The sequence below is a fragment of the Leucoraja erinacea genome, chromosome 4 (assembly GCF_028641065.1).
Source record: "Leucoraja erinacea ecotype New England chromosome 4, Leri_hhj_1, whole genome shotgun sequence".
NCBI classification, from domain to species: domain Eukaryota; kingdom Metazoa; phylum Chordata; class Chondrichthyes; order Rajiformes; family Rajidae; genus Leucoraja; species Leucoraja erinaceus.
Window position 1 is genome coordinate 83,717,976 of NC_073380.1, and position 20,775 is coordinate 83,738,750.

Genomic DNA, 20,775 nt, shown 5'->3' on the forward strand with positions numbered 1-20,775 from the left:
CCTACACAGTAGGTGGCAATTTTCAGAGCCCATTTAACCTACAACGACTCATGTCTTTGAGATCTGGGAAAAATATTTATTATTCTACTCCGTCTTGCATGCCCATGTTTCACATACTGGGCACACCATTAAGGAAGAGTCAAAGAGGGGGCATGGTGGCATGCACCAGGGATAAATATCCTCGAATTACTCAACCGACATCCATCCGAAACGCTGGCAGCAGCTGGGCTCCAGCACCAGTACTGAAGACTAACAGCACCACTGAGTGGAACAACTGAGAACAGCAGGTGTCACTGTTCCCGATTCAGGAGCAGGGAGATAGAGACTTCTGGTGCTGGAATTGACCACACAAAAAAAAAACTGCTGGGGAAATTCAGAGGATCAGGCAGCATCTTTGGAGGGAAATGGACAGATGACGGTTTGAGCGAGGACCTTTCTTCAGATGATTCCACCATTGTGACCTGCAACCTTCCACATTGTAAAACAGGACGAGAACCACCTGACCAGGTATCCAGGTTGGTAATCAACAGGAGGATCCTGAAGAAGAACGGGGAGAGAGGTTTAGAAAAGTAGTTCCAGAGTTTAGAGTCCAAGCAATTGAAGGCATCATTACATCCAAGGGAGCAGGGTTGCATGAGCGCAGAGATACTAGAGGGGATTACAGTAGGACATTGAATGATACAAGAACAAAACAATTAAAATTAAACTGCTGCCATTCTACACGCCAGTGAAGGTCAGCAAACACAGGTGAGGGATGGGCTGTGATGAGTGAACAAGATGGCATGCAAGCAGAAGCCTCCAGAAACTGTACCAAAGTGACTGACTGAAGTAGCCAATTCTGCAACCACCGACCGTCAACCGTCACTGACCGACCAGAAAGACGTGATATAGAAGATGGCTGGACACGAGGAAGAAGAAGTGAACAGGGTCCTTCATTTCCTCAAAAGACCCCGAGCGGATTCACAGCAATTAATTACATTTGAAAGGTAGGCATGCTGCCAGCATCCTACATGCAACAAGATGTTTAGTTCTTTGTTTAGGTGTTGTTTGCGGAGGAACACCTATTGGTCCAGGAATGCCGAGTAGAATTTACTCAGTCTTCTGCCGCACCTTCAGTCAGTTTTAAAATGTGAAAACCCAGGCTGACAAACTCCTACAGTACTAAGAGTGCCACACTGTTGAAGGCACTCATTCAGAGATGCTAAGCTGAGGTCCCCTATGCATGCTCAGATAGATGCAAACAGATACTAATGCAGGATTTTGATGAAGTGCGGGGAGTATTCACGCAGGTGAAGTGCGGGCCAATATTAATCCTCACATAAGATCATTCATATAGGCCAGCTCATCATTGGTCTGAGCTTGTGTACAGGTTGGATCTCCATTCTGTACATTATGATAGAAGATATTAACTGGCTATAATGTGCTGTGGAATATCCTGTGTTGGTAAAATATGCAAGAGGAAGGCAAGTCTTTCTCCTGCTATTCTCTGCATTGTCCAAGTCCATGTCCTCCAGAAGCTGTAGATCATCTCATGCTTTCCCTCACTTTACTTATTCTTCCAAGGCCTTCCAAATGTTCTGATTGAGAGCATGGGCACCTAACTGTTCTTCATGGAGCAGAGATTTTAAGTATCATCAAAATTAATTGGTTTAGAGGGACTGAACCGAGTAAAAGAGTGGATACACAAGAGACTACAGATGCTAGAAATTTGAGTTACAAAAAATGCTGAAGGAACTCAGAGGGTCAGGCAGTATTGTGAAGGGAAGTGTTTTGTGTCAGGACACATGATGTTTTGTGTCAGGACACTTTTTTAGTCTGAAGCAGAGGGCACAGACAGGGGGAGACCAGCAAAAGAATCGGGGGAGAAATGGTAAAGCGCTTTTGGTGGTAAAGTGGTAAAGGTCTGCGGTACATTGAAGTAGAAACATAGAAAAACATGGAAACATAGGTGCAGGAGTAGGCCATTCGGCCCTTTAAGCCAGCACCGCCATTCAATAGGATCATGGCAGATCATCCAAAGTCAGTACCCCGTCCCTACTTTTTTCCCATATCCCTTCATTCCTAAGAGCCCTAAGAGCTAAATCTAACTCTCTCTTGAAAGCATCCAGTGAATTGGCCTCCACTGCCTTTCGTGGCAAAGAATTCCACGGATTCACAACTCTCTAGGTGAAGAAGTGTTTCCTCATCTCAGTCCTAAATGGCCTACCCCTTATTCTTAAACTGTGACCCCTGGTTCTGGACTCCCCTAACATCGGGAACATCTAGCTTGTCCAATCCTTTAAGAATTTTATATGTTTCTATAAGATTCCCTCTCATTCCTCTAAATTCAAGTGAATACAAGCCCGGTCAACCTATTCTTTCATGATATGCCAGTTTCGGCCCGAAACGTTGCCTATTTCCTTCGCACCATAGATGCTGCTGCACCCGCTGAGTTTCTCCAGCACTTTTGTCTACCTTCGATTTACCAGCATGTGCATTTCCTTCTTAAACATCCCGGGAATTAACCTGGCGAACCTATGTTGCACTCCCTCAATAGAAATAATGTCCTTCCTCAAATTAGGAGACCAAAATTGCACACAATACCCCAGGTGTGGTCTCACCAGGGCCCTGTACAACTGCAGTAGGAGCTCCTTGCTACTAAATGCAAATCCTCTCGCAATGAACGGGATAAACCATTTCCCTTATAATTTTCTGTTAAAAGAGAATAAAATATCTTTGTTGTTTTGCTCAGCAGGCAAGTAATAAATGAGGAGAGAAGCCGAGTGTGGCAGACGGAGCTGTCTGTACCATGCACAGCTGGTCAGTCTGTCAATTTCCCTTGCATACATGCTGGCTGGGCAACAGTTCAGCTTCCTACTGATATTAAGGGAAGCAAACCAAGCTATCACATGATTTCTCATTGCAAATAATACATTTGTCTGTGACTTGGGTCTACACACATTGCCACAACATCTTTGGTTCAAAGGTCCAAAGGTCAGTTCCTGTCCAAGATGGCGGCGCTGCCTTAGCAGCTGCGGCTCGCCTGCAGTCCGCCTGTTTTTTTTCTTTTTTTTGTTGTTCTTTTGTCCTGTTTTAGTTAATTTTTGGTTTATTAGGTTATATACGTGTGTGGGTGGGGGGGAGAAACATGTTTTTGATCTCTTCCTTCCTTCCGGGGGGATGCGACTCCTCTTGTCATATCCCCCGTCTCCGTCTCCGCCTGCGCCGAGGCCTAATAGCGGAGCTGGCGGCCTCGGAGCTGGGGCAGCGGTCCGACTCTGGAGCTGTGGTGTTCTGACGGCAGTGGCGACCCGGCCTCGGAGCTGGGGCAGCGGCAGCGGCCCGGCCTCGGAGCTGGGGCGGAGCTGGGGCAGCGGCAGCGGCGACCCAGCCACGGAGCTGGGGCAGTGGCAGTGGCAGCGGCGACCCGGAGCCTCGGAGCTCGGAGCTAGGGCAGTGTTCCGGCGGTGGCAGCCACCCGACCCGACCGCGGGCCCAGTGGACGACATCGTCGGGAGCTCGCAGGTCACAGGTTGGTGACCTGTTCTCCGGAGCTCCCGCAACAACAGCTGCGTCCGCTGGACTGGAGGGCCACAGCTTCGGCAGCTTCGCCCACCCCAGGCTGCGGAGTTGAACCGGCCCGTTCGCGGAGCTTGGATTCAGTCGTGGGACTGACATTACTTACCATCGCCCGGTGGGGTCACAACATCTGAAGCCTGGATCGCCTCGGCACAGTGGGAGAATAAATAGGGAAGAGACAAAGATTTAAGACTTTTGCCTTCCATCACAGTGAGGAGGTGCCTGGTGAACTCACTGTGGTGGATGTTAATTTGTGTTTATTGTGTGTTTTTGTCATTTTTACTATATGTAGGACTGCAAGGCAACAACATTTTGTTCAGACCGCAAGGTCTGAATGACAATAAAGGCCAGAACATCCTTAGTTCATTTGCACGTGACAAAAAGCACCTGAGTGCTCCCTTCCTGTTGGAAATAGCTTGAAATTCACCTCATAGAACTCATGCTGTTAACAGACATATTGTACCCCAATTCTTAAATCAAGGGAATTCAAAACAATGTGCAAGAATTTCTTGTCTAAAATTAGTCAATGGCCAAAGGACAAAAAATGTCAGGATTTAAGTGCAGGTTATACACATACATGTTAGCAGATTTACAGGAATGGGGGAGAGGGAGGGAAAGAGGGAGGGAGTGGTGTTGGAGTAGAAGACAAACAGGATTGTGATTGCTACTAGCTTCTTTACTACCCTGGTGTGCATAGCAGGTTGCCCAAAATGACAAACTTCAGACACTGGGAGACCACATGTAGTTAGTTGGAATGGCAGATCTGGGCAATACTCCTCGAGCACAAGGTACTAACCTTGGATGTTCACATCCAAAATGAGAGGTTCAGTTTTAAATTATGCAAATAAACTTGGTCCATAATCATAAATATAAAAGATGGATGTGTGGCGAGTAGATTTTTGTTGAGCAAGGATAAAATGTGCTGGGTAGATCGGATCGCCATAATCAAACTGTACCATCTCAAGAGCTGAAGAATCTCTCGCAAACCAGCCGTTCCTACAGAAACTATCTTAAAGCCTCAAAATAATTAAGAAATCAAGCCCTATGTGGCAGAGACAGAGGGCAAGCAAGAGCATTTCACAGCCAAAACAAAGTAATCACACTGATCAGCAAAATGCAGAATTAACTGTTTGTTCTTTATTCACAATCAGTGTCAACAATGCTTCCAAAATATCATTTGATTTGCAATGTTTAGGAGTACCCGTGTTTGACCAATAATATTTTGTGGTACATTGAAACCTTGCCCTCTTGGTCGAATGCAGCTGGTGGTTCTGAGGCTGTGGGCAGAGAGTCCAACTCACAGCAGTACTTGCCTGCTGATCAATTAGCACTGCTACATGGGGTAGGGTGCTGCTAATGGCAGGTCCTGAGGCAATGCTGTGTATTTGAACTCACGCAGCCAAATTCAGCATTAGTACTGTGAATCACCTGCGGGAGAATGTCCAAGGAACGCTTTGGGGAAACAAAGAATCAAACTGTCCTCTCTCCAAGATGATTCCAAACACTTGGCCCCTTGCATCCATGCCAGCTTCCTGCAGGTGTAATCTAGTCAGCCCCTTACCCCAGCTCTATTCCTGTGGTTCCACATTTTCTTCAGCTCATTTCCCTTCTTCCAACTCCTTCAGTGCCCTTTGAAAGCCCAGCTCCAGGTCGGGAAAGCAAAAATAAATTGTTTCCTTTTACAAATTTCCTGGATGAAAAATCCACCCTAATATAATTTATTCATTTGGTATATTTTAAGTTTTTTAAATTTCTTTCTCTAGGTCTGCCTTTGCACACTTTGAATGGCTCCAGAAAAAAAGCAAAATCACTGCTGAAAAGCAGCAAGAAATGCAGATCTGACAAAACACTTTACAAAATGTCATTGGTTTGATTACGACAGGATCTTCAACTTGTTAGTGAAATTCCCATAAAATATCTATAACAGTTCAGGAAGCTGTGTTCCTGCAGATTTTTCTATGGTGTCTAGGAGTATCTCCCTCCCCCCCCCCCCCCCCCCCCCCCCCCCCCCCCCCCCCCCCCCCCCCCCTATACATTGTCTCCTCAGCTCTGGTAGATTATATTATTGACACCAAGAGTATTTGCAATATTCTTCATAACAGGATGAATAGTTATATCATATTAATTTTGTTAATTGTGTTTCCAGAATCAAATTCAACCAGCAACCCCATGACAGTTTCATTAAAGGATGACATAAGAAAACTGATTTATAACATATACCTAGTACAGAGAAGGGCAACTAAAAGGCAATATAAAAGTGGTCTTTATATAACAGGAAACAAATCTGATCATCTATAAATACTGTGGTTATTACAAACTATTACATAAAATAAAACATTATAAACTCAATAAATCCCCAAGGTCCAGAAACACACTGAATCTATGCACATGTTACCTTCAGTGAGCATTCAAGTTCAAGTTAGATTAACCCTAACCTAACCTGACTGGTGCTTGTATCCTTAGTACTGGATGGTGATAGATTTCCGCCTTCTCCCTGGCTGGGTAGCTGACAGCAGCAGTGCTTCGAGGGTTTCTCCCCTGCAGCCTGTGCTTCTTCCCCAGCAGGGGAATAGTCTTGAAGGCAGCAAGCAGATGTTGGTCTCAAGCAGTAAGCAGTCTCACTTCCGCTGGACAGTGCTGAATGGCGGTGGTTGCACAGTCTGGATGGACTGAAACATCGGTTTCTTTTTCACATCAGAAGACAGGGCTTTCACTGAGGGCAGCAGCTGATTCCTTTTAATGATCTGTAGCGCTAACTGTGTGTTGCCTGTATCCACAAACACAGTACAGGTTCATTGTAGGCAACCAGAGACAAGAAAGGAAGCAGCACAAATACAAAACCGTAAATTTACAGCAAAGTTAATACAACCAAGAATGAGGGCTAATGCATCTTGATGCCCATGTAGGGGGTATGAAATTTATAAGCCAGACATTCAAAACCTTTACCTGCTTCTGTCAATGTGACCTTGCCTGATACCTTAAATGCATTTACCTAGTATCCTTTTCTTAAAAGGAACTATAAATCTGTTTCAGATTTTCAGCACCCAGTTTATAGAGAAGTCTTTCCAAATAACAGCCGTGAACGGCAAGATGCTAATATCAAGGTAATGGTCCTTTGTTGCAGAATCCACTGTAGTAGTTTTACTCTATACTGTTTTAATCGTAAAACAATTTAATGTGATTGCTTTTAATCTTACATCCTCATGAGAATGCAAGATTTGCCCTGCTTTTCAATTCTCTTCATAGCCTTCCTCATCTTTGTAATCTCATTCATCCCTCTTCCAGATTCTATGTTCCAACAATTTTGAATTGTTCATTACTTAGCTACAGGCATGGAAATGGCTAACAAAACATGGGGGGGGGGGGGGGGGAGGAGGAAAGGAGGACAGACACACAGGTACAGACACACCAGACACACACAAAAAGACAATTTCTTGGCGGCTGCGCTGGGCTTCGGCCGTGGGCCCTATGGACGGTAGCATCGGAAGTTGACCTGGTTGGTGACCGACTCCGAACTCCAGCAACAGCCGCTTCGCCCGCTCTAAATCGTGGGGCTTCAATCGGCCCGTTCACGGGGCCTTTCATCAGCCGGCAGGGACTTCAACATCGGGAGCCTAGATCTCCTCGATGCAGCAGTTTGATTTTAAGCCGCGCTGGGCGCTGAGAAGCCCCCGCGATCGGGCCGATTCAGCCCTTAGAAAGCGCCTGATAAAGTCTGGATTACAAAACAGGGGGGGGGGGGGAAAGAAAGATTGTCCCCCTCCTCTCAAAACATGGGGGGACGTGCCCCCCCGTTTTTGTTTCTCCATTCAAAGTTTGTGTGTCCATTGCAGTATTACTGACACTAGAATCCCTTGTGAGCACCCAAAGAACCAGAGATCCATCCATTGGTGCGAGGCAGAATGACAGCTACGTTATAAACGCAAGCCCTTGTGAGTCAGAATATAACCATATAACAATTACAGCACGGAAACAGGCCATCTCGACCCTTCTAGTCCGTGCCGAACACATAATCTCCCCTAGTCCCATATACCTGCGCTCAGACCATAACCCTCCATTCCCTTCCCGTCCATATAACTATCCAATTTATTTTTAAATGATAAAAACGAACCTGCCTCCACCACCTTCACTGGAAGCTCATTATCTGACACACCAACTGGCATCTCTGTCAATGAGCCAGGGATGGAGGATATGCACTGACAGTCAAGCATTATGAACTGGAAAAGATGTCAGTGAACTTTAAATTAAAAACTCATGCCCTCAAACAGGGTCTCAGCCGCATCAAACTATTCCCCTGGAACCTCATTCCCCATAGAAATTTGATGTATCAGTCTTAGAATACTACATTAAAAAAAATTAACGTTAATTATTGAAACAAGCCCATTCAGGGAAGAAAAAAAAAAAAAAAAAAAAAAAAATCACACTGTGATTTCAAGGCAACATTTTAAATATAAAAGTTATGACCTTAGTCACCATTATCAAATGGAATCTTACCATTCTGCAGTTCAAGATAAACAGCTAGAAGGATACCTTCGGGTGGAATCTCTTTGGGATTAACCATTGAGGCAGCCTTTAATTGATAAAGAAAAACATAGAAATGAGCCAGTATCCAGTTACAATAAAGACAGACATGTAAAAGCTACAGAAGGACATGTCAAAACTTCATTCAGTACTCCCTGGAAACCCAAACTGCAAATACACCTATTCCCTAAATGCACATTCACAATTCTTTGAAAATAGTTGAAAGAAATATAATTTACAAATAGAAACAGGATTGGAATGAGTGGGAAGGAAAGTAAAGAAAGATGGGAATGACTGTAAAAAGCAAATAGCTGCTTGCAATTTCATTAATAAGATTCATAAATGAAGCAGCCTATCCAAAAGTGAACAGATTACATGATGCAGTCATGGAATACTTTTTATTCAGGCAAGACTACTATCATTGGCCTCCATGTATTTACAGCAAGGAAGAAGCAACAGATAAATACGAAAGGAATGCTTAACTGGACAAGGACAAGCATCCAAATACAAATGGTATGCAACCAAGAGGTCGGTGAAATAGAGACTAATCATCATATTTAAATATTCAATGGACAAATTTGTGCAAGAGATCCAGGGCACTGATAAGCATTAGAAAGAAAGCAGAAAGCTTAGTTTTGTTACAGGAATCACACGACAAGGCTGTGTACAAACTGTCAAAGAGCCAACATTTAGAGAATTAAGGAATGCAACACGACTCCACATCCCATTTCTTCTTCCCTCCACCCCAGCAGTCAGATGGCAATTGAACGTGATCTTTCACAGCAATGATTCAACAGGCAAATAACCCCAGAGAATGGGCCAATGGTTCTGACGTTGAAGCCACTGAAGGATTTGGATGGAGCAGGTTAAATCACATGCTCTTGCTATCTCACCTGGTGAAGACACTTGCGAGCCTTATCATATTCACTGCGTAGACAATATGCACTGCCAAGGTTAAAGAGCATCATTGCACGGGCAGATGTAACAGAGTTTGGATAACATTGCAGTATCTGTTTTCCTGCTGTTAAATGCACAAAATAAAATTAGAACAGCACAATTTAGTTTGGAATCAGATTCTGAGACCTATCTGACTGAAGGATAAATATCCACTGGTGGAAACGTGCCCCCCACTCCCCCAGGATTTCCGCCCATGTGTGCAGGCAGGTACGAGTTGGTCTTGGCATCATTTATGGCACTGACATTGTAGGTGAAGGGCATGTTCCTGTGCTGTGTTATTTTAATAGATTGGTGGAGATCTGGAATGTAGTGTTAAAAAGGATGATAGATGCAGAAATCCTTATCACATTAAAACAGTCCTCAGATGTGTATTTGAAGACATGGCCTGCATGGCTATGGGCCTGATGCCAATGGTGGGATTAGTTTGCGCAGCAGATTCTCACTGGCATGGACAAGGGCACGGTCATTTTATTTATGATTCTACTAAATGCTTAGCTGAGGTAAGCTAATCTCCATTTTGTCACATCAAACTAAATAAAACTCAATCAACAGCCTGATGATCCTACTGGAGAAGGGTCTTGAAATAAATTAAACTTGAGACATAGCCATGAAAGAAGGGTGATTGGATGGTTGGTGAAAGTGTTTGTTTTAAGCAGCGTTTCAAGAAGGGCAGAGGGGTTTTTTTTGAGAAATTCTTCTACAGTTTAGGCAGGCGGAAGAAAGGCTGTCAGTTGCAAAGGGATTAAAGTTGGAACACACAAAAGGGGAAAAGTACAGAGATCCAAAATTCGAGGGCAAAAGCGGTTGCAAAGATAGGAAGTCTGAAACCATGGATTTGATTAAATAGATGACATTTTTTAAACCAAGGCATTGCCAGTTTGGAAGCCAAGGCAGGTCATCCAGCTTGTGGTGATACTTGAACGGAAAATTAACCCGCTTGTAAACACTTAAATCATGTGGTTGCTGTCCAACAATGTGAGAACGTCAATGTACAATAACATGCACAGATGGTATCACAGGAAAGGTTCTGGTCTACTATGCCTCACACAACAACATACCTTACATGTAACACAGATACAAGTAACTCAAGATATTTCTAGTTTATACTTAAAAGCCACAAAACTCCGGGTTTCTAAGCAGTAAAATGCTTTGCTATTTATTTAATAAAAATCAGAGTATCCAAAATAAGCTTCCATTTTCTGTTTGTTTAAGAAAGAACTGCAGATGCTGGAAAAATCGAAGGTAGATAAAATGCTGGAGAAACTCAGCAGGTGAGGCAGCATCTATGGAGCGAGAGAATAGGTGACGTTTTGGGTCGGGGAGGGGGGGGTTAGGGGCCGGAAGAAGAAAGGAAGAGGCGGAGACAGGAAGCAGGGTGGGAAGAAGTGTAGTCCAGATAGCCATGGGAGTCATTTTATGTTTAATCATTGTACCAGTAACTTTTGCAATTATTCGTTCCATTAACTTCACATTAGCTCAGAGGAAAAAAATCTCTGACCATCTTCCAGTTCTGACGGAAGATTAGGCTTAGGTTTACCATGTTAGATCACTAACATGCTCAAGTCCACCCTCCGCCACCTCCAGTTTGGAATATTTTGGAATATTTGTGGAGGACCAGGAAACCAAGAAGAACATGGAATATTAACTCAGTTTCTCTCCACAGATGACACCTGACTCACTGAACGTTTCCAGCATGTTCTAATTTTATTTTGGATTCTAGAAATAGCCATAATTTGTCTCTAAATGGGAAGATTTTAAATGTATACTTACAGCTTTCCATCTGTTCATTTTCTCCTCGGTCAGAACCTGAAATAAAATGCCAAAATGTCTCAATACAATAATGACTAAAGAAATGTAGTCCTTTCAAGCAACTAAATTGCACGTCAATTTGATCGCTGCAATCTCCTATGTCATTCTTCAATCTGAAGTTAAAACCAATGAAACAAAATATGATACATTATATAACTTTCATTGTAGCTCCCAAACACATAGCCTCCAACAGGTGGAAGTCCAAACCAGGAGGACACCCAAAACTCAAATTCTTTTGAATCATGAACTTCACAACTCAGAGAAGTATATGCCCCACCTACATTATTGATTGTTAGAGAATCTGCTCCCTAACAAAACTGTGGAAGCACCTTCCCCAAATCCACTACAGCTGAAAGTAGTCACCTTTATTAGTAGCACAGGGATGGGCAATGAATGGCAAGCTTTCTAACATTGCTCTCACCTTGAAGATTCATTTTTAGAAAATTAGCATGAAGAAGAGAATGTAGGCTGGGGGCAACTGAGGGGAGTTTTTGGAAAAAACATTTTTGGTCACTCGGACTAAACTCATGACTACGTTCCTAGATAGTTGCTCAATTTGGAACTAACTTCCCGAGGCAAGTTCAACCAGTACCCAAATACCACGTATAGGCAAAACACTGGATTACACACACCAATTACTCCCGTGATGTGCATTCATTTCTTAGGTCACCATTGGCAGAAAAGAGACCTCTACAACAGGAGAAGACTACGAGGATCACTGTAGTGCAGCTGTAACCTCAGTATTTGGGTATGGCTACATCTGAAACCTCTTAGGAGTAATCTTAAGAGATTTTCAAAAGTACTGAGGTCAGAATGTCAAGACACTAGAAGCATGGAAGATGTCAGAAGTTCTTGTGATAGAAATGAGAGTGAGGGGTGACATTGGAAGTAAGGAGGTGTCGGGGGGGCTAAATGGTTTGAGGATTTACGAACACTACCGAGACGTTTGTCACTGAATGAGTGCTCTGGTTAGAAATGCAACTACCGTGTAGTTGTCAAATATTAACCAGTGATTCAAGATAAGTTGCTTCATGTCAAAAACCTCAAACAGTAATCATGTTCTTGACCCTGCAACATACTTCAGACAGCATTTGGACAATTTACAGATAAGCATACACATTTTTTCAATTAAATTCTACCTTTGCTTTAAAAGCCTAGACATCAGAGAAATAACAGATGGAAAGAATTTTTTAGAAAGTGTTTGAATAATGGTGAAAGCTTGATTCATCTGCTCCCAAGTAATCAATTAATTGATGTCTCTGCCCCACACCTTAGCAAGAATGTCAAAGCCTTGGAAAGGCACAGAGCAGATTATTGAAATTACCCTTGGAATGGCAAACTTCAGTTTTCTAAAGATGTTCTTTGAGCAAGCAAGATCAAGAGGAGATTGGGTAAGTTTGAAAATTGCTTCAAATGGCATAAAGACAGGTTTAAGCTAATTGGTATAAAAAATACAAGATTTATCTATTTATTTAAGAAGAGTGATTTGTTGTAAAGCAGAACTTGCTTTATGGTAATATGGTAGTGGAAGTAAATTTCATAGGGAGTTGGAAAAATACATGGAAAGGAAAAAATCCAGGTCTCTAGCGAAAGAACAGGGATAAATAGCTGATTTCAGTTTTCTGCTGTGCTGTACTATTTCATGAGGGGTAAAATAAAGTCTTAAAATAGAATATCCCGCAAGTTCATCCTTCTGCTAAATTTGCCCCCAAATCAATATTAAAAACTCAAAAATTATATACCTTGATCCTGTTCATTTGAAGAAACTCCCAAGAACACATCGGTAACATTTTCAGGGTTTAAATGAGTGATGGCATCCGAGATTCTATCCAGGGAGATGAGGGATTCTGCTGCATACAAGTGACCCAGAAACCTAAGCAAAATTAGACAAGAGAAAGGCTGCACAAATCAAGAGAATTGCTCATTCACCAATTACTTTAAAACCTTTCCCCCCCCCATCCCATACATTTACAGGCTGTGGACATCACTGGCCAATCTCTTGGTATTAATTGCCAATCACTCTTCACCCTTCTACCAGTGACTTGCCGGGCCATTTCAGAGACGACTTAGACAATCTCATAGCTGTGGCTAAATAAAGCAAATTTTCTACATTAAAGGGGATTAGTGCATTCTACAGTCTGGTCATGCTATGATCACAATTAACATTTTTATTCCAGATCATTGAGTTAGTAATTTAAATTTTCCCAGCTGCTGTTGTGGGATTGGAACTAACAGCTCAGTCATTAGTTTAGCTCTCTGGAATGCTAACCTATTTACTGAACTGCTATGCTATACTCTCCCAGCATAAACATCACATTTCTCCTCCTGAGTTTCTCCAGCATTTTCGTCTACCTTACATTTCTCCTCAACATCGCTGTCTCTTTCCCTTGGTCCCTCATTTACTACATCTTTTGATCTTTTGATACCCCCAACGTTTAGTAACGACTTTCTATTTAGTCTAATTCCCTTTTGAAAATATATACAAAGCAATGGGGAATGATTAAGACAATTTGGAAAATGGGCTATTGTTCCATTTCAAGCAAATGCCCAAGAGGCCACGTTTAAGGAGGCACTTTCCTCAAAAGGTTCATACAATCCAATTTAATAATAACCACCTGGTTGTACATCTTCTGTTACTTACTTTAGCGATCCAGACAATTTGGGCTGCTGTAGAAGATTCTCTGCATGATTTAAGGCCATTAGGTTGTCACCAAGTGCAAGGGCAATGTATGCACTGCCAGCCAGAATGGAGCACCTAAGAGAGCAGTGAACATGATGTGATATAATCAACCTGTAATCGTGATATTCCATTACTAGACTTAAACTTGGAGCTAAAATCCTTTCAAAGCTTTAAATTATTAATTCTCCTTTGATTCCCACTGAAGAAACCCTTCAGATTTATACAGAACATTGTAGAGGATAACTTTGGGGAAATGGATCAGGTAGGAAAGCATTCTTACCTCAAATTGTCTAACTCCTGCTTCCTTAATGGAGAAGATGGTGGGCCTGGAACCAAATACCTCTCTCCTTCATGTGGTTTACCACTGGTGGATGGGATAAAATATTTCACCATGTTATTTTGATTGATTATTTAATGTTCACATAGAATTTTCTCTATCAATGAGGTCCAAGTCAGGAACATGATTGAATAATCTTCACTTGCCTAGGTAAGTGTAACGCTCAAGAAACTCAACACTCTCCAGTATAAAGTAGACTAGCTTGACTGGCATCCACTCTCCCACTCTAAACATCCACTCCCTACCCCACCAGCACCTACATCTGCAGTATGTACCACTTTCAAAAGGCACGTCAGTAAGGCTACATCTATACTTGTAATCTCCACCAGCTATTCTATACACATGTTGTGTCTATCATCACCTGAAGGCTCTTCCACATTACTTAACATGTCTTCCAAATATACCACTGCTGGGTTTAAATCCTCACCCGCATGGTGGGAGCACCTTAACCAGAAGTTTAAAGTGGTTCATGACCATCAACATCTCATGGGTAATAAACGTTAACCCTGCCAGCAACTGAAGTACAAGAAAATGTCTGAACTAATGAAGGAGGAATTAATGTTTTTGTAGAGGAAGGTTGACCTGGTAACAAGAAAACAGGGGTTACGGTGTGATGATTTGGGCCTTGCTGATCATTATATAAATACAGCATTCACCCAACACTGGGCGCCTGCACAGCCTCAGTAGAAAGGAGCCAAAAGAGAGGTATGGAATTGAAGATGGAGATTCATCTTACATGCATGCACCCAATGCCTTTGGACCAAGAGGCAGCATGTTACTGAGGGGAGAGGCATGGACCATGGAGACAATGGTGAGTACCACATAACAGAGATTGCTCGCCTCCAATACTTGTTATTCAAACTTGTGCACTCTAATTCCACTCTACTTATACACTGACCCACAAACACACCTTCCAAGGTAATGTACCTACCTGCATGTCTCACTGCTTTCATTATTGATTTCACCACTGCCTGACTGATTGAAATTTCGTAAACCGTTATCTTTCTTCATCTCCTGCTGATCCTCCGGGAGCAGAAGCAAAGCATTTCTTAGACAGATGGCTGCAAACTCCATACTGGCCACTGGGATGGCTGAAGACTGCCCATCACTGGAAAAGAATGAAGGCATGCCAAAAAAAAAAATTATGGGTGGCGTATTTTCAATAGCTAAATTGAATAATTTGCATAAATTTATCTTTAATGTATCCATCACAATTTCTAACACATATTGTGGCGTATTCAATTTAAAAAGGCTCTCAATGTTCAGCCTCCAATATCAGCAGGCACTATCTGAGGGAAGAATCAGAGTGGAAAAAGGAGGCCATTCAGCCTGTTCCAACAGTATCTATACCAGTTATTAGAGAGAGCTATTTGTTTAGTCCCATTCCCTCCCATATAGAGGCTAATAGATTTCTTAAGCATTTATCCAATTCCCATTTGCAGATAATATTGAATCGGTACCCAACAGATTAGACCAGATCACAATTCGAAGTGCAAAGTAAAATATTTGCTCCCCCAAGAAAGATTGCTTCAGCAATTTTCTTATAGTTGTAATTTTGAACCAGTAAACCAATGCAGGCCTTCAAATAAAATTGTCAGATCAAGATAACACAGCCGTGATGACCGCTGCAATTGAATAGTCCCTGTCGCTCACTCCCCCTTCCCCCAACCCCCAGAAATATGCACATACCCAAAACTGGCCAACACTAAATTTCTAGCAGTTTGCCAGTACCCCAACAGATCATATTTCCAGTAAGTATTTTAATGTCTATTTTTTCTAATTCAGAAAAGATCTTTAGAAATACAAGCTAGTATCCAGCATTCAATAAGATCATAGTTGATCTTTTACCTCAGTGCCAGTTTCCTGTAATAAGCCCACTTGAAAAAACTATCCACCCATCACGTAATATGCCCAAAACCGAGACTACCACATTACAAAAGTGACGTCAAAATAATTTTGAAGTTACAGGTTTCTATGCTGTTAGACTGGATAATCTGGATCTTATCAAAGTATTTTGTAAGTGTAATCCTTTATAAACATAGATATATGATCACTTGATAAATCATTTGCACCCAGCATTGGTGTGTACAAGTAGCATCACCCATATACATGCTGTGTTCACCGACTCCCTCATGCACTAATACAAGGTGCTCACTCACTTGTACACTGTGTTCTGCGTAGACTGTGATGCCAAAACTATCTTTTGATGATAGCCTTGACCCAGAATCGATTGTACTATCCCTTTTTTACTTGGCAGTCCTCTGGTCTCCTGTTCAGATGTCTGAAGAAAGATAATGGCAAAGTTTAAAGAAACAGAAGATACAGGAGTATGGGTAGGTGGGGGATGGGGAGAAATAACGAGCTATCTAGTAGTTGACAATTCAAGTAATCCACTCACCCCTTTGTTGGCAGCGATGCAACACTCTGCCAGCCTTAACCAAAGACGTGGGTTGGAATGGTACACCTGAACTGCCTCTATCAGGCACTCAAAAGCTGCCAAAGGTCTGCCTATGTGCAACAGCTGGATTCCACAGTTGTGTAACAGTTCATAACGTTTGTTTGTGAGCAGAGAACTCATTGGTCTGCCTGAAAACTTCTTCCCTGAATCACCAAAAATATACAAAAAGCAAAATTAAAAATATTGAATTATTTGATGAAGCATTTGGAAAAGCTACCAACTGCAGCAAAATTGATCACCTTTCTTGTAAGCTATTTCACTTTTAGCAGGACTAGCTAAATGAGAATTGGTTTCAAAGTTAACTTCCCAAAGCAAACCAAAAAAAGTGAAAATTCTAACATTTCCAATCCCTATAATTCTGAACTAGCAAAAAAGTTTGCTCCGCTACGAGAAATTTCTGCGTAGAATTATGTTCAACAAAAATGAGTAAACAAAAATATATCGATGGGTACAAGGAAGCATGTACATTAAAAAAAAAAATTTGGGTTGTATTTTTCCAAACGTTACTAGTTAAATTACTGTTGAACTGTGATCACTGTTGTAAAGCTGGAAATTCTGCAGAATGTGCACAATTTCCTACAAGGTATAGAATGGGATATAGATCAGCTACAGTAACGGAGAGAATTCTTCCGGACATGATTTTCTCACATTTGGAAGAGAATGGGTTACTTACAGACAGTCCACATGGCTTTGTACACAGCAGTTCATGTCTTGCCAACCTGATCGAGTTTTTTTTGAAGAGATGACTGATGAGGGTAAGTAGATGTTCTCTACAGGGATCTTAGTAAAACACGTTTGATAAAGTCCCCAATGATAAGATGATCCAGATTAAGATACTAAGGGTTAACATTTGTATAGATTCAGAACTAGCTTACTGATAAGAAAGGTTATGGTGAAAGGACAATATTCAGGTTGAGCTCTGTGACCAATGGAGTGAGGAACGTTGTCAAATGATACAGCTTTGCGTGAGGTGTTGCAATTTGGAAGGTGAAATGTTAGGGGAAAATATACAATTAACAGCATTGATGTACGAAGGGATCTTGGGGTCCAAGTTCATAATTCACTGAAAGTGGCAACACAAATTGATAGAGTGGTTAAGAAGGCATATGCTATGCGTGGCTTCATTGGTCCGGAAATAGATGCGTGGCTTCATTGGTCCGGAAATAGAGTGAGCATTTGGAGTATTGTGTGCATTACATGAAGGCTTACAGAGAGTGTAGAAGAGGTTTACCAGAACGATGCCTGGATTAGGGGGTATTAACTACAGGAAGAGGTTGGATAGATTTGTATCATTTTCTCTGGAATATATAAAAGTATGAGAGGCTACGAGGGGTGGTGGTGGAAACAGATACGATAGTGGCATTTAAGAGACTTTCAGATAAAGACATGGATATGCAGTGAATGGAGGAATATGAATTATGTTCAGGCAGTGGGAGCCGGTGTGGGGAGAAGCGCTGAGAACAAAGGGATGACCAGGTGTGGGGGGAGGCCGAGGAAGGGTTAAGTACGGTTTGTAATTTTATTGGCACTTTTGTGGCATCTCTTCTGTGTACGTTGTCTGCAAAAAACAAAGAATTTCACTGCACCTAGCTAGGCACAAGTGGCAATAAAGTATCACCATCATAAGAGTTGGTCTTGGCATCATGTTCCGTACATACATTGTGGGCCGAATGACCTATTCCTGTGCTGTACTGTTCTATCTTCTAATGTCATAATGCACAAATGAACACTGGACACCTGAAAGAACTTGTCTACAGTTCCAAGAAAGGAGCTGTAAAATCTTAAACCGGCTAACAAATTGAAGTGCCTTGATTCATATCCTATACGGAAGACGAGAACTTTGTTAATGTGGCATTCTGAATGTTACGCTCAAGTGTCTGGAGTGGGTGGACACCAAAATCCTCTGACAAAATCAAGTTTGCAATACTGCTGACCAACAGAAAATATATCACCAAATTGATCACCAGATTGTACAAAAAAAAACCTAATTGCAGCTGGACTACACAAGCAAGAAATTAGTATCCACCACTTTGCATGCATTTAACTTCAACTTATTTACCATAAACATTTTGATTTAAATCTTGAAACACAATTACAAAAAGGAACCACCTTGATCCTTGGTTGTTCCTGTCAACGGCACACAAGCAATATCATTCTCCTGCAATGCCTTTTTAAAGTAGAAAATTCCAAGATTGTGCTTTCCCATAGCAAAATGGATGCATCCAAGATTATTCCAGAACATGCACCGAATGCATTCACCTGTGGGTAAATGTTTAAACAAAAATTAAAGTGAACAGTCACTGCTCAAAAAGACAACATTTTCAAGGTGACAGGATTTTGGTGGATTCATCAATGAGGGGATTTAGTGATTCAGGGAAAATAGTCAAAATTTAGTTGTTTTTTTTTGGCACAGCAAGATAATCAAGAATATTCAGAATGAAAATGCAACTTTTGGCATCACAGGTAGATAGAAGTTGAGATGGGCATGTTACAGTTGTACAAGACATTGGTGAGGCTACATTTTGGTCACCATAGATTAACAAAAGATTCCCTCCAGCTAAAAACTGTTTAGATCATAGCTTTGTCTTACGAACTAATCACAAGCTCCAAGCATCTTCCTAAAAATGAACCAGTTAATTCGCAACAGTGGGTAATCCACACAGACATATGCTTTAGACTTAATATCCTCATATCCACTCTTTTTCCTTTTTGTTCAAATCTGTGTCAGTTCAACAGATGCTGTAAACATGACTTTGTTAACACGTCTTGACTAGCCTATTTCTATCTTCTACAAACCTAGAACTGAGTGCCTGTGTGCTAGCTCATCCATTACAGAGGCTTGCCAAACTCTCTCTTTATTTGTCAGAGTGATGTCCAGTCCAACAAACCTCAGGGAGCCGGTGTGAGCACATTTCTTGAAACCCAATTGGGCAAAACACAGATCTGTAACGCACTGTCAAGAGGTGGCGGTGGAGTTTGATACAATTATTAGTTTAAAAGACATTTAGACATACACTTAAATAGGAACGGCAGAGAAGGATATAGTCCTAATGTGGGTAAATTGGATTACTGTAGGGGAATAATGCTCAGCATGGCTGTTTCTGTGCTGTACAATTCTATGACTATAAACAGTCAATTTCAAATGTAGTTATGGCTTCTCCCCCTTTTCTAAGATTCTACCAACTGCAATCCCTCCGCTCTTTTAGTTTGGGCATCTCAAGCATCTCATGTTTCAATCTCTCGACCACAATCCTTCAACTGCCCAAGGCCCAAAGCAATAGAATTTCCTCCGTAAATACTAATTTACTCCACAAAATTATTCATTTAAGATACATCTTAAGCTTCCATCTTTGACTAAGTTCCTTATGTGCCTCAGTATATTTGTGTAATGGCATTTCTTTGCAAAGCCTTCTAACACTTTGCCATGTCAAAGGTACTATATCAACGCAAGCTCGTGTTAGAAAGGACTGCTGATATTGGACCACTAACTGTGGAAGAAACAAAATGAAATGAATAAAACAAACAATTTTTAACAGAGATCACTGAAACACAATATTGTGTCACAAGGACACCAAAGAAATGAAAGCTCTTTCTTAGAAAGCCATTTAGGATTTTTTTGGCACTCCCTGAGAAACTGAAGAAAGTTGGCTTGTATACGACTGAAATACATACAAATATATTTTTCTTGCATTACAACATGCTGCTGATTATGACTATGTTCCTAATAAATAAAAGTAAGAATGAAACAACTCTAAATTCTTTTGACTCCTACCTGTGCTGAGAAACCCAGGAAGATCTGTGATGTTTGCGCTGTTCAATAGTTTCACTGCTTTTCGATAATTTCCTCTTAAATATTCAAAATTACTTTTCAGAAATAGCGATGGGGCCGACTACGTAAAACCAGAGTAAATAACTTATAGATATGCACATAGACGCACAATTATAGTTTATGTACAAATGATAAATCAAAGCCCAGTTATGGCAATCCATCAAAATATTATTGCAAGAACTAATTCGACTATAAAAAAATATTGCTTGATTTTCAAATGCCAGGCATATAGACCTAGATCCGATAAACGTGCTCACTTACATACTCATAAACTGAACACTTTACTGCAACATTTAACCTTAGCCGTGATTCAATTGAGTACAATCATGTCGAAGTTAAAAGATACTTCATAGATTTAAGCACAAAAGGGAGCAGCAGAGGCTCAGTAAGTGAATACATTCAAGAAATAAATCAATTGATCTTTGGATATTAAATCGATCTTTGGATATTAAATCAATCGATATGGATTAATGAAGGAAAAAGGCACGGAGCCAAAACATCAGCCATGAACATTGAATGGCGAAGCAGGCAAGAGGAGATGACCATCCTATACCAGCTTTCACTTACATTCTTATGTTCTGAAACTACACAGAAACTGACAATTAATGTGAACTAATATAAAATAA

The 20,775-nt window shown here is 41.4% G+C and overlaps 1 protein-coding gene across 2 annotated transcripts in view; it reads right to left on the reverse strand.

Annotated features, from left to right (window-relative positions):
* Positions 1-4,675: 4,675 nt before the first annotated feature.
* cnot10 (CCR4-NOT transcription complex, subunit 10) overlaps positions 4,676-20,775 on the reverse strand; it is a 29,370-nt gene continuing 13,270 nt past the window's right edge. For both annotated transcript variants that reach the window (XM_055634683.1, XM_055634684.1), the window contains 12 exons: positions 20,093-20,210; positions 18,430-18,579; positions 16,261-16,463; positions 16,022-16,143; positions 14,794-14,970; positions 13,806-13,889; positions 13,487-13,600; positions 12,588-12,718; positions 10,807-10,842; positions 8,973-9,100; positions 8,053-8,128; positions 4,676-6,325 (listed from right to left, as the gene is read on the reverse strand). In XM_055634683.1, coding sequence (XP_055490658.1) covers positions 6,177-6,325; positions 8,053-8,128; positions 8,973-9,100; positions 10,807-10,842; positions 12,588-12,718; positions 13,487-13,600; positions 13,806-13,889; positions 14,794-14,970; positions 16,022-16,143; positions 16,261-16,463; positions 18,430-18,579; positions 20,093-20,210 — 1,488 coding nt within the window. In that variant the 3' untranslated portion in view covers positions 4,676-6,176. The remainder of the gene's footprint in view (positions 6,326-8,052; positions 8,129-8,972; positions 9,101-10,806; positions 10,843-12,587; positions 12,719-13,486; positions 13,601-13,805; positions 13,890-14,793; positions 14,971-16,021; positions 16,144-16,260; positions 16,464-18,429; positions 18,580-20,092; positions 20,211-20,775) is intronic.